This window comes from Anoplophora glabripennis, unplaced genomic scaffold (assembly GCF_000390285.2).
Source record: "Anoplophora glabripennis isolate ALB-LARVAE unplaced genomic scaffold, Agla_2.0 scaffold244, whole genome shotgun sequence".
NCBI classification, from domain to species: domain Eukaryota; kingdom Metazoa; phylum Arthropoda; class Insecta; order Coleoptera; family Cerambycidae; genus Anoplophora; species Anoplophora glabripennis.
The window spans coordinates 625,911-638,581 of record NW_019416393.1 but is presented as its reverse complement, the minus strand read 5'-3'; the positions used below and the strand labels follow the sequence as shown (position 1 = coordinate 638,581).

Here is a 12,671-nt window from a genome sequence, read left to right as displayed (position 1 = left end):
CTGGTCCATTATACCCAGTGTATTTGTTAAGTGTTTTATTTGTAATCAATTTTAAAAATTTCTTTGTTTTTACATTCATGAAAATACAATTTCTTTCACAACTTAAATATCTAAGAATGACATGAAGATGGGATGCATAATGAAGTTCCCGAAATTAGTAAGCAAATTCAACCAATACAAATTATAGGTACCCACAAAATTTTGTGTTTTTGAGTGCGTCATTTTGATTTACGTTATGTTACATTTATTAAAACAATACGTCCATTAAAAAATAAATGTTTTTTTTATAGTGGTTAAAGTCTGGTTAAAGTACCAACAATATTATGAATTTGATGATTGTGATGCGTCTAATGTTTATGGCAATATTTTATTTTCATTACTTGACAATTATTATTGACTGAATGTTTAAAAAATTATATACTCTACTTACATAAGTTCCTAATTTGAACATGGGGCCATTAAGTGGTTTTGATCGGATTAGTTGGACCTGTTCAAAAAAAGTGTCTGAAGTTTAGATATTTGTATTAAAAGAAAAAAACTATATATAATATTAGCAGCGAGGAATGGTTGTCCCATGTTATTATTAATTTAACACGGAATATTATTCGTCAGAAAAAAAATGTATGAATGTTTTTGTGCTAATTATTAAATAATAACATTGATTCCATCCCATCCCTTGCTGATTATTTTTTTGGTTTGATTATACTCTTAAAAAAGTAACTCCTTAAATAATTATTTTAATTATATTAAATCTTAAATGAAAATTATTTGCTTGGAAAATTTTTAATTTATTCAAATTCAGGGTGATATATTACCAACATTAAATATACTGAATATCAAACATATAATAAATCAATTTACCAATCCGCTTTTGATATACATATACTCGTATTTAAAAAGCATGCTCGCATATTGAATTTTAGTTTTTATTGCTACTATGTTTCTGGGATTCGATACAACAATAATCTCCAGTTTCTCAGTTCGATGAACACGTCAAAATATGTATGCTTCATTTCTACCACACAAATGTCTAATTAGACTTTTCATGATAACAGCGACAAATTATGGAATGATCACAAAAAAATATTACATATACAGGATGACAAAATTGTACGGATGATTCTATGATTAAAAACAATAAAAGATCGCATGAACCTGTGTCTTTAGTTTTCAAGAAGCAGCATGTCAAATGTCTCTGAAAATGTTTGACGCAAATTGATGAAACAGGCCAATGACACCAAATTTATTTTGCCCGCGAGTGTCTGCAGTGGTAAGATTGCTGGACTAGCACCGGAACTCATTCTCTGCCTGAACCTACTGCCCTACTATTCAGGTCTCCTGTTTCTGTCGCTCCTACCACGGACTCTCTTCTTGATCTGCGCATCTCGCGAACAAGATAGGTTTGGTCAAGCTGTACAAGTTCACTGTCACTAAAACTTCACAATTTCGACGCCACTCGCTCGGTGCATTTGTTTCATAAATGTATTTCAAAGAAAAAATAAATCGACAGTAACTGTAAAGTATTAGAGAAAAAATATGTAAAAATTTTATAAGTATGATTTTAAATACTATCAACAGTTTAAAGAAGTCGTGGTAATTTCGAAGTACTGCAAATTAGTAACTCCAAAATAACTCGTTTTCTACGCCACTGGTTGACTTTCAGGGTGTTCTACAAGCTCTATGACAGAAGGTAGCTGGATTAATTTCAAATATTCTTTTTTATATGAACATAGGTGCGATTCGTTTTTGTTTAGTAGTAGTATCTAAAAAAATATAATTTCATTTTTCAATCAAAGTAGCCTTATGATTAAAAATGATCGTTGATTGCTATAACAATATTTACTATGTGTTTAAACATTAGTTAACCTTTATTAACCAAATTAACAAATGTTAAGATTATAAAAATTGTTCAAAATGTCGACCATGGGCATGAATGCAAGCCTCACATTGGCAAACTAAAGATTCCATCACTCGACGGATGAGATTTTGACCATTTCTTATCTGGTTAGCTGCATCCTGAATTCTTTCAAGCAACTGCTGACGGGTAGTGATTTCAATATGGCAGACAAGCTGCTTCATACATCCCCATAAATAAAAGTCCAAAGGATTCAGATCTGGGGAACGCGATGGCCATGCCATTGTACCTCATTGACAGCATCTATTATATCTCTTTCATTTTGCACGTTCACTTCAATAGGACGGGATGGCCTTTTTTGGAGCGTGGTTACCTTCTTTTCGAAGTCTACGAAATGATGCACTAAAGACTGTGACGGCAGGTTGATGCCTATTTGGGTATCTTCGTCGGTATTCTCAGGCTGTTTGTCTGGTGTTCCCATTGGAAAACCCATATACAAATAAACAATATCTGCATACTCTTCAGTTGTAAATAAATGCAGTTTTTATTTACCACTTTAACACTAAGTGTCAAATGAATAAGCAAAATGACACAAATAATAATTAATGTTATAGTAACCACCATTATTATTTATCAGGCTACTTTGATTGAAATATGAAATAACATTTTCTTTAATACTTCTAAATTTAACCCGACTCGGACCTATGTTCACATAAGAAAAAATTAACTCAGCTATCATATGTCAAAGTTTGTCATAAAGCTTATAGAACACACTGTATATGTATACAAATTCAGATTTTTGGCTTTACTCAATTACGTCATTAGTCCAAATCTCATAGTTTATGTAAAACATCTTCAGATACACTTTAACAAACAAAATTAACACCCGATAATTATTTCGAAAAATTACTCGTTTAAGAGAGAAAGAAAATTTCGTTGGTGAAATACTGCAAAATCATATCTATCATAAAATTACTCTGAATACTGATTGTCATTTATAGATATTAAAAGCGCATTAAATTATTATGTCACCGATTAAGAATTATTTTGTTCATTATATTAATATTCCACAGCAATTGCAATAACCATAAAGATTGTAGTTTTTTTTTATTATATCTTACCAACTTCCAACTCAATAACCTTAGGTATTTAGCAAATCGATCTAATGATAGTGATGATTTATTATACGGTATATATTTACGTTAAGCCAACGAGCACGCCCTTGAAATTGTAAGGTACATATGCAAGTTTTTTGATATTTTATAGAGCAACCGATGCATCCGTAATCGATATGTTTGGATTACGAAGGCAGGACACGGGCAAATATTTGCTTATCTTATCGCCCCGTGTGTCGATTTTTTTAGAATGTGCACTCTTCATCCGCATAATTAAAAAGTAAGCCCTGCAAATGCCAGGCAAATTCGTTTATATTTTATATTAATTATATTAATAAACGAAAACGACTTACTGTGAAATTGCCGCCTCATGTTTTATTGAGCGTTTAAATTAATAGCACAAACGCTACCAGATAACATTTGAGATTAAAGCAGGCGCCACATGATGCTACGAATGTTTAGTGCAATGTTAGACACAACATTTAAGTCAACTCAGTTCGACGTTGCTGTGGAAAACTGTTTCTACTTCATGATGTGGCGAATGTCTTATTCATATTTCAAGACAGTTTGGTATAAAAGTTTGTTTAGAGTCTAGAGTATTTAAAAAATGAAAGATGTAGATGCTGTGATCCCAAAATATTGAAAAAAAAGATAACAGATATACATATTCGACAATCGTGTAGCCATGTATGTATATTATTTCCTATCTCAATTGAAGACCAAAGAGCTAGGCAGTACATATGTCCAGGTTAGGTCGCTACACAGTAACTAGGCAATGAAATATTTGAAAAACTTGTTCCCATATTTATTTAGCCACATCTATACAGGGTTTCAGAACTTATCCAAAAAAAAAATTTTGGATGTACAGGGGACCCTTACAAATACAATTTTGTAAAGAAAAAATCAAAAAGGTCAGTTCGAAATTGATTTGAAAATACACTTCTGCACGGCACTGGAAACTGGTCCACTGTAAAACCCGAACTCGCACAATGCGACCGGTATGACGGCGTGATAAAAACGGACAAAAACTTTCTCAAGGAAAGAAATATGTAAATAGAATTTTATCGCACCTATTTTATATCGGCAAATTCAAATGCTTTTGCCTTTATTAATTATTAATAAAATTAATTTGTGTTTTTAAATAATAAAATCATTTGACATACCCGATGCTGCAACAGCAATTGTTCAAAATTTTATCCACTCACGTGTAAACACATTTGGGTCCGTCTTACTCACTTTCTACGAACTAACACAAATGATGTCTTGCTTCACCATAACACAAATGCTTCACCATAATACAAATGTTGTCTTGCTTTACCATAAATTAAAACGATATCCATCAACTCTGATTTGCTATACACGCAAACCATTTTTGACACTAACTACTAAAAAACTGTTGTAAACATTACAGATAACAGGTAAAAACTACCGCAACGACGGATTTCAGTATTAGGAGTCACATGGCTCTCCACGCGTATTGCGAATGACACTAGAGACTACAGTTGTCTAGCTATGTAGTGGTTTAATGTGCTATAACTTCAATAATTTTTTTCTCAGAAACTATAAGGATTTTACAAAAATTATTTTTACAATATTGATCCATTTCTCATGCCGCATCTATTCCCAAATTTTTTTGGATAAATTGTGAATCACCCTGTATATGTACAAGTCTAGTCGAACTAAACGTGGAGGTGGTAGAAATGTATACGTCCAGTTGAAGAATGTGCGTGCGGGCAAACGGCGCACAAACATAACCGCACTGGGCGACCGGCGATAAATTTCAGTTGTTGACAAATTGCGTACTAGTGCAGTGCAGTAATGCGGAATTATTTTATTGATTATTTTTATTTAATAACTTTTATAATCTAAACTAACAACCTTTCGTCATCCTTTCCTGGCAAGGATATGTTTACACCTTCCCATTCGTTCCTACTCAGCAGTAATATATTTTAATGAAAATGTAAATGTTTTTTGATATGTCATAACCAAAATTTACCATCAATATAATAAAATTGTTTGAGAACATAAATAATTGAAGTATTATGTTGTTGACCAAATGAACATGTAATAGAAATTTTCTACACATTATACAGGGTGTAACGTAAAGGTTGGGAATAAATTAATCGGTGGATTCTTTAGTTTAAAAAATAAATTTTTGTCATATGAAGTTATGCTCTACGGGTTTTCTTTTCCAAGCTACAGGGCGTTAAAAAATATAAAAAAAATTAGTTTTTCTCCAATAACTTTCGAACATTAGAAGGTAATGGAATGAAATTTTATCCATAGCTTAATTTGATAATCCCCGAGTAACAGGAAAAAGATTGGCTTTGTAAGTTACTCAGTGGCGTGCGTACGGATTATACCGTAAGGTTTTTCGAAGAAAATTGTGGTAAGCCACTGGTGAAAACATTTTTTTGATATTTTTTTATTATCCACTTTTTATTTTAAACAAAATTACCCTCTTGCGTTTTATTCCTAGCTCTTGTCACTTTTCCGTAAATAAACGTTTTGTAAATACTATTTTTTCCCACTGCTAACATAGGAAAATGAAAATAAAAACATTATGAAGTATGCTTTGACCAAGCCACCAAAATTTGTTTTCAGATGTTTTCAGACAAAACATCATCGTCAGTTATGACATTTAGCTTTCCTTAAACGGTTGTATTTTGGTTTAGATCTGTTAGAAATGGACTACTCATTTCCAGAATTAGCAGATATGCATTTTATTTACGGCCTTGCCAACGGGAATACTGTGTTAGCTGTGCGACTTTAGAAGAAGTTCCAATTGAAACACGCCAGAACATGTGGTTTATGCATGATGGCGCCCCAGCTCACTTTAGGCGAGAAGTTAGAGAATACCTCAATGAAACGTTCCCCAATAAATGGATAGGTCGTGTAAGGCCAAGAGCGTGGCCTGCTCGTTCTCCCGAACTTAATCCGTTAGACTATTATGTGTGGGGGCACTTAAAAACCATAGTTTATTCCGTTCCCATTTCTGATGTACAGATTCTTCGTCAAAGAGTTGAAATGGGCTGTCAGCTAATTCGAGATATGCCTGGAATTTTTGGACGAGTAAGAGAATCCACGAGAAAACGCATTGAAAATGTACTGAAGTTGGGGGGCAACATTTCCAGCACATTTTGTAATCTTGTTTGTTGTTTATTATTTCTTATTACCTACTCAATAAATTCTTTAAATTCCTAAGTCACTAGTGTTTTTTTATTATTGTTAAAATAATGTGATACTTTAATATCATTTTCAATACAAATAAGTCTTTTTTTAATGCCTATTTGACCATTTTCGGTGGCTGAGTCAAAGCATACATCATAATGTTTTGTTATTTTCATTTTTCTATGTTAGCAGCGGGGAAAAATGGTATTTACAAAAGTTTTATTTGCGGAAAAATGACAAGAGCTAGGAATAAAACGCAAGAGGGTAATTTTGTTTAAAATAAAATGTGCATCATAAAAAGATATTAAAAAAATGTTTTTACCAGTGGCGTACCACAATTTTCTTCGAAAAACCTTACGGTATAAGATGTACGCACGCCACTGAGTAACTTACAAAGCCAATCTTTTTCCTGTTACTAGGGGATTATCAAATTAAGCTATGGATAAAATTTCATTCCATTATCTTCTAATGTTCGAAAGTTGTTGGAGAAAAACTAAATTTTTTGAAATTTTTTAGCGCCCTGTAGCTTGGAAAAGAAAACTCGTAGAGCATAACTTCATATGACAAAAATTTATTTTTTAAACTAAAGAATCCACCGTTTAATTTATTCCCAACCTTTACGTTACACCCTGTATACAAATTATTATTATTTTTTACCTTTAGCAGAAAACATTTTTAGGGCGCCTACGAAACTCATTAAATTTTATTGCAAGGCGTTTTTATACATGTTTAACTGACTTCGGAAAGATTATATGAGTGTTTTATTTCTAACATTGGACGAATTACTGTGACTCGGGTCAAGAATTCGACAACGGTCTGAGGATGGTCCACTAAGATCGTAAGAATGGAGCTTGGAGGGTAAAACATAGGTTATACAAGGTGTAACTTTAAGTGGGGGTCAGTTTTTTAGGGGCAGTATAGTGTTCCCCTGAATATGGGGACACCCGGAATTAGTGCACTATCAACGTTGCTAGTTGTTTTGAAATCAACCTACATTGTGGGAAGTGATTATGAAAAATAATTTGATAAAACAGATTGCTTTTGTATAACTTAGCGACGTGTCATTTGAATGTCACCACGAGCAAAGAAGACGATATCAGATACATTACGCCGATTTATAAGTACTGAATAAGAAATATTTATCAGATTGGTCCAACATTATAACACGCCCACCCTGTAACATTCATATATTTTCAAGATTGTTGGCAACCTACAGTGCACGTAGAGGGAGATAGTGTGCGTCAACAGTGACGGGGGTCAGTTGTTGCCTCGCTTTTGGAGACAGTACATCTAAATGTGAATATGAACGTTTTTCACCGTTGAAAGCCATCAACAGGTTGTGGTGGTGCAGTTACTCTTCTCTATACAAGTCTGTTGGGAAACGACGACGACGACGACTAAATGCGCTGCGACTAAAGCATACAGTTATTTGAGGTTACATTAGTTTGTGTACGAAAATTACTAACAACAGGTAAAAAAACATAAGTTTTCACAACGGAATATGAAAAACTAAACCCTTGGTAAGTGTTTCTAAAGGTCAAAGGAAGCTTCTGTATAAATATGACCCCCACTGAAAGTTACATCCTGTACTATGTGACAAACTATCAAATGTCCAACGTTGAAGATGTTCATAGCGTTACAAATACAATAATTAGGCGAAATATACCTTAGTCCAATATTACAGCGTTTGCAAGTTGCAAAATTAAAGTGAAATTAAACAAGATTTTCCATATAACTACAATGAACCAATTATCTTCAAATATGGCATGACATCCAATGGTTTGACATTCTATTAGTATAAAATTTCAGCAATTATATGTCACTCGGGCTACGTATTGAGTTAAAATTTGTGCTAATAGAGGGTCATGTATATCTTACGCTAAATTTGAAGATAATTGATTCATCAGTTTCGCAGTTGCAGACAAAAATATTGTTTTTAATTTCAACTTAAATACCCTGTAGCACGCAAACAAAACAACTTTCATGTTGGAATTAAGATTACTTGGTAGCATTTGTTCAATTATATAAACATGGTATTATTTCCAGTTTAAGCAAACGACAACTGTATTTAAATATAAATTTTTGAGTACTGTTTTTTTTTCTTTGAAAAGCAAAGCAAATAGATGCTGTAACAAGAGAAACTCATGACTGACTTCCTATAAGTTGGAAATTGGAGGTATATCGTCTTGAATGATTGTAGTACTCTAGACATGATAGACTGCTTATGATTTTTGGTCAAGGTTAATTATGTTCAAAAAATAAAAATGTAGTAGCTAAATTAACAGTTTTCTCAGTGTATGGAACAATATTTTAATTTAATTTTACTCTTTATTTCACCGTGACTAGGACATATTTGTCGATATTTGATAATTTGAATATTTTGATAAAAAATATATTCAATTTTAAAACATTAAGGTGACATTTGTTAAAAACTTTTAATTAAATGTTGAGTAATTTATCTTAAAGTCTCCAACACAATTTGTATAAACGTAAAGGTTATTCAAGGTCATGTCAGCATGGTTAAGAGCTAGCTAAATTTTCCTATGTTAATGTGATCCGTGTGGTGCATATTCTCTACAGGATACGTTGGTTAAACATACAAACATACATTAAGATAGATTAAATAAACATCCAGTTCTAAAATATATGCGTGTATGGTTGCTGGTGGAACTGATTTTAAATAAAATAACAAACCACTTAATTTTTTTCTATTTCAAAAAGGGGAAACAGTGCAGAGTAAAAAATTCTCCAGTAGTTTTTATCTATAGCAAGTTTTAAAAGTTAAAAAACGATTAATCGCAAAGGCCTCTTTACAAATTCGATAAAATAAACTAATTCTCGATACAAGTTGTTGACACATTCAAAAGCAGCAATATATAGATCCGAATTAGTAGTAATAAGATCTACGATAATTTACCAAATAATTATTGTTATGCGCTGAAAAAATAACACTATTTTTATTGTTACCCAGGACATGGTATTGTTACATAATTCTTTTGTAAATAACCACTATAATGCTGAAAAGGACAATAAAGGTAATTGTTTATTATAAACAATGGTGTACCATCATTAGAGAAAAAGATAAAAATAGTTACGTGGAAGTGAAATTACCACCAATCGGTAACTATAAAATTAAATAGAAACCTCTGATATACAGGTATTATTTTCTATTTTCCTTTTATAATTTACAAAACAGATTCATATCGAAATACACGAAATACAATTCTATTTAAGTTTGTATTTCTATTTTCACGGAATGGATGGTGGTAGAATTTATATTGCGAAGAAAAATGTTATGTACCAAATAAAAAAACACTGTACTCTCATTTATTATACATTCCATATACATGGAGCTACAGTTCGTCAAATACAGTGTGTCCCAAAATGATAGAACAAAATTGGTATCTTTTTTCCTGTTGAAATTTAATCCCAAATCGATGGATAGTAGAAGAGGGCCGCTTGAATGGCCACCACACTCCCCTGACTTAAATCCACTATTATTTTTTTGTAGGGTTATCTAAAAAGCAAAGTGTATGTGAAAAGATCAGACACTATCGAAAGATTGAAAAATCGTATCAGAGAAGAAGTTTGAAACAACACCAGATGTTATTCAAAATGTAATTGATAACTTTGAACACCGAATTGGGCATTGTGCAAAGGTTAAGGAGGGCCATATTGAATATTTGCTATAATAAAATAAAAAGTAGTAGGTAGGTAATAAATTATTGTTTTCATTTAATTCCTCCATTTTTTGACAACTATGACAAAAAAGTAGGTATAACCTTATATCATTGAATTCGTCTTTAGAAGGGCTATCTATTTATGCTATAAAACATAGAGCGACCTATTAACAAAAAAATGTCGGTGATGTTATAGCTCTGCTAAACATGGCTCAAAAAAATAGCAAATAATACAGAAAAGTGAAAATTTCTATTTACTAATTGACACCCTGCTGCGGTGAATTGTTACAGCAGTTCCGATAACAGAACTTTATTGGCTTATTCTTTTCTTGGAATTCTATCGCAACAAATATCGCATGGACTATCATTTGTGTATTATCTTCGCAGGTGAACAGATCGGATTCATATCAACTGCACTGGTGCAATATGCAAAGTACAATAATTATTAATGGTAATTTAACGCTTATTTAGGCCCCACTAACTATAAGATTTAATAAACAGGGAACAAATTCCTAAGTATTATTTTCTAATAGTATCAAAACCCTTCCACATCAGTTTCATATTAGGCTTTTGATTCAGTTAAAATCCTCCAGGCGGAAGTGATATCCTTTTCTCTTCGAATATACAGGGTGAGTCATTAATAATGGTACACAGCTTAATGGCAGATTGTTGACGTCAAAATATAGCGATTGAGCCAAACATGCCTTACTTAATTCCTTTTCGTTCTACAGGGTGTTAAAGTTGAAAAAATATTTTCAATTTTTTTGCTATATTTTAAGTACGTATGGACCGATTGTTTTGACAATTGTATTTAAATGAGAGTTTATGATATTCTTTTGATTATTAACCTGCACTGATTCTAAATTCCTTTATTGACTAACATCACTTTTTTAAATTGAAGGGCGTCAGCTGCTTCAAATAAGGACACAAATTAATGGATTATTAGCTTAAACAGCTTTTTTTAGCAATGCCCGTCCCTGTATTGGGAAAACGATAAGGTTACGGTTTTTGTTAACTGTGGCAGCGGCACTGTTATTAAGCTGCAATTTGTATGTATCAAATTAACACCATAAAAACCATTAAATTTATAATTGACCGGCTCATGTAACCTTCTAATGGAATAATTAAGTGCAATTGCATTTCCAGATTAATAGATACGCGTGGCGACAGTAATTTTAGTGCTGCGCAAAATCAGAGGTTCTCAAGGGGACCCTTTCGAGGGAGACTGTCATCCACCCATCACCGTTGCCAGACACAGCCGATTACTACTTCAATGTCAAGGCTATCACGGCCATAGGCGTACAAAATTCGGTTATCGAACGCAAATAACGAAATGGGTACAATAAAATATGGATATCAAAAAGGAGTATAAAAGTATAAAAACAGTTTGTCTATAAATCGTTCATTTGAAATACATCATACCATGTTTAAAATTCGATTTTTATGAAAAGTGATTAGTAAAGTAAGTATTTTTTTATATTTTGATATATGTATATGTATGTATAGAACTATGTTAACACCTACTTATTTATTTATTTATTTAATACAATGTTCAACAGGTAGTACCCAATTACAAAACAAGGGTGTAAAAGACAATAGTAAAAACAAATATTCATTTACAATCAAAATTTGAGGAAGGAAACAACAGAACATCATAAAAGAAAGGAAATATACATATACGTATAAGTAAAATCTATACCCTAAATAAAAAATAAATGAAGATTAAAATAACACATTATTTAAAAGACATCAACATTTTTAAGTCATTATGGCTGCAGTAACAAATGTCTATAGAATTTATATTGTCACAAACATGAAGTTGGGTACGAGGAAATATCCGCTTCAGATACGCCAAACATGTCAAGCTTTTCGTGTAAAATTGAGTCAAACATAATCTAATTAATGATTATTAAGACATTACTTATTTTTGCTATAGTTGTCTTCATACGACCCCATTTAATCAATTACGTTTCAATTAAAATAAAATGCTTCGAGTAGACAGTACAGTTTGATAGTTTTAGAGGTCATCAATCAATTAAGTCTATAAAATATATGGGTAAGAGAAAACGCTAGACGCACTACACTTCTTCATAGATATATAGTGTGTCTCATTTTAAGCTTCACTGCTTTTGAATTTTAAAATTCAGGAGTGAATTTTCAAGATTTTTTTTTCAACATACTTTCTGATATTTTTTCTCAATTTCATTTTCAACTATGGCGAAAAAATTGGACGCATTACTTAAGAAATAAATGATATTGCTGCAAATTACTACTCTGCGGACTAACTCCCCCTCCAGCATTGAATTACACTCTCAATATCCCCTAAACAGCTAAGATCATTTGCCAGCAAAACCACCAGATACATACCGGTCTTGAACTTATTATTAATTCTCATCAATTAAGATCTAGCACACTTTGTAGGTTATAGGTATATCTCAAATTTCGCCTTGGTCAAGATGTATACAATATGCTCATACCCAAATAAATTTATATTGTACTTGAAAGATACTATTTTTCTCAGTCTTAGGCATCCAGCCAAGTAATAAATAAAATTATCTGACATTGACAAGACTCTGCGTTAAGGTGTCTTCCGATGGTCGTTTTTCCTAATAGCAGACGTCTCCTCGTCTGTGGCCGATTATCTATGAGAAAACAGCAGTTGCCGCAATTTATTTTCTGTCCGTTTTTATACGAAATATTTAACGATGTCCATCAAACGATTCGTTCAATTTGCTTGCCTCTGCTCGAGGACGTTTAGTTCCGAGATTTTTTGGGAACGCTGCCAAATTATGCTATTAAGGAAACGTCGAATTTAATTTCAAATATTTTCGATTTTGTGTACTTAATACC

The 12,671-nt window shown here is 32.3% G+C and overlaps 1 protein-coding gene across 4 annotated transcripts in view; it reads right to left on the bottom strand.

Moving 5' to 3' along the window:
• Positions 1-12,671, bottom strand: part of LOC108906939 (growth factor receptor-bound protein 14) — a 700,528-nt gene that overhangs the window by 81,859 nt on the left and 605,998 nt on the right. For 3 of the 4 annotated variants that reach the window (XM_018710384.2, XM_018710385.2, XM_018710386.2), the window contains exon 9: positions 431-487. The exons of the other annotated variant lie outside the window; for it this stretch is intronic. In XM_018710384.2, the coding sequence (XP_018565900.1) occupies positions 431-487 (57 nt within the window). The remainder of the gene's footprint in view (positions 1-430; positions 488-12,671) is intronic. 4 annotated transcript variants of the gene reach the window in all.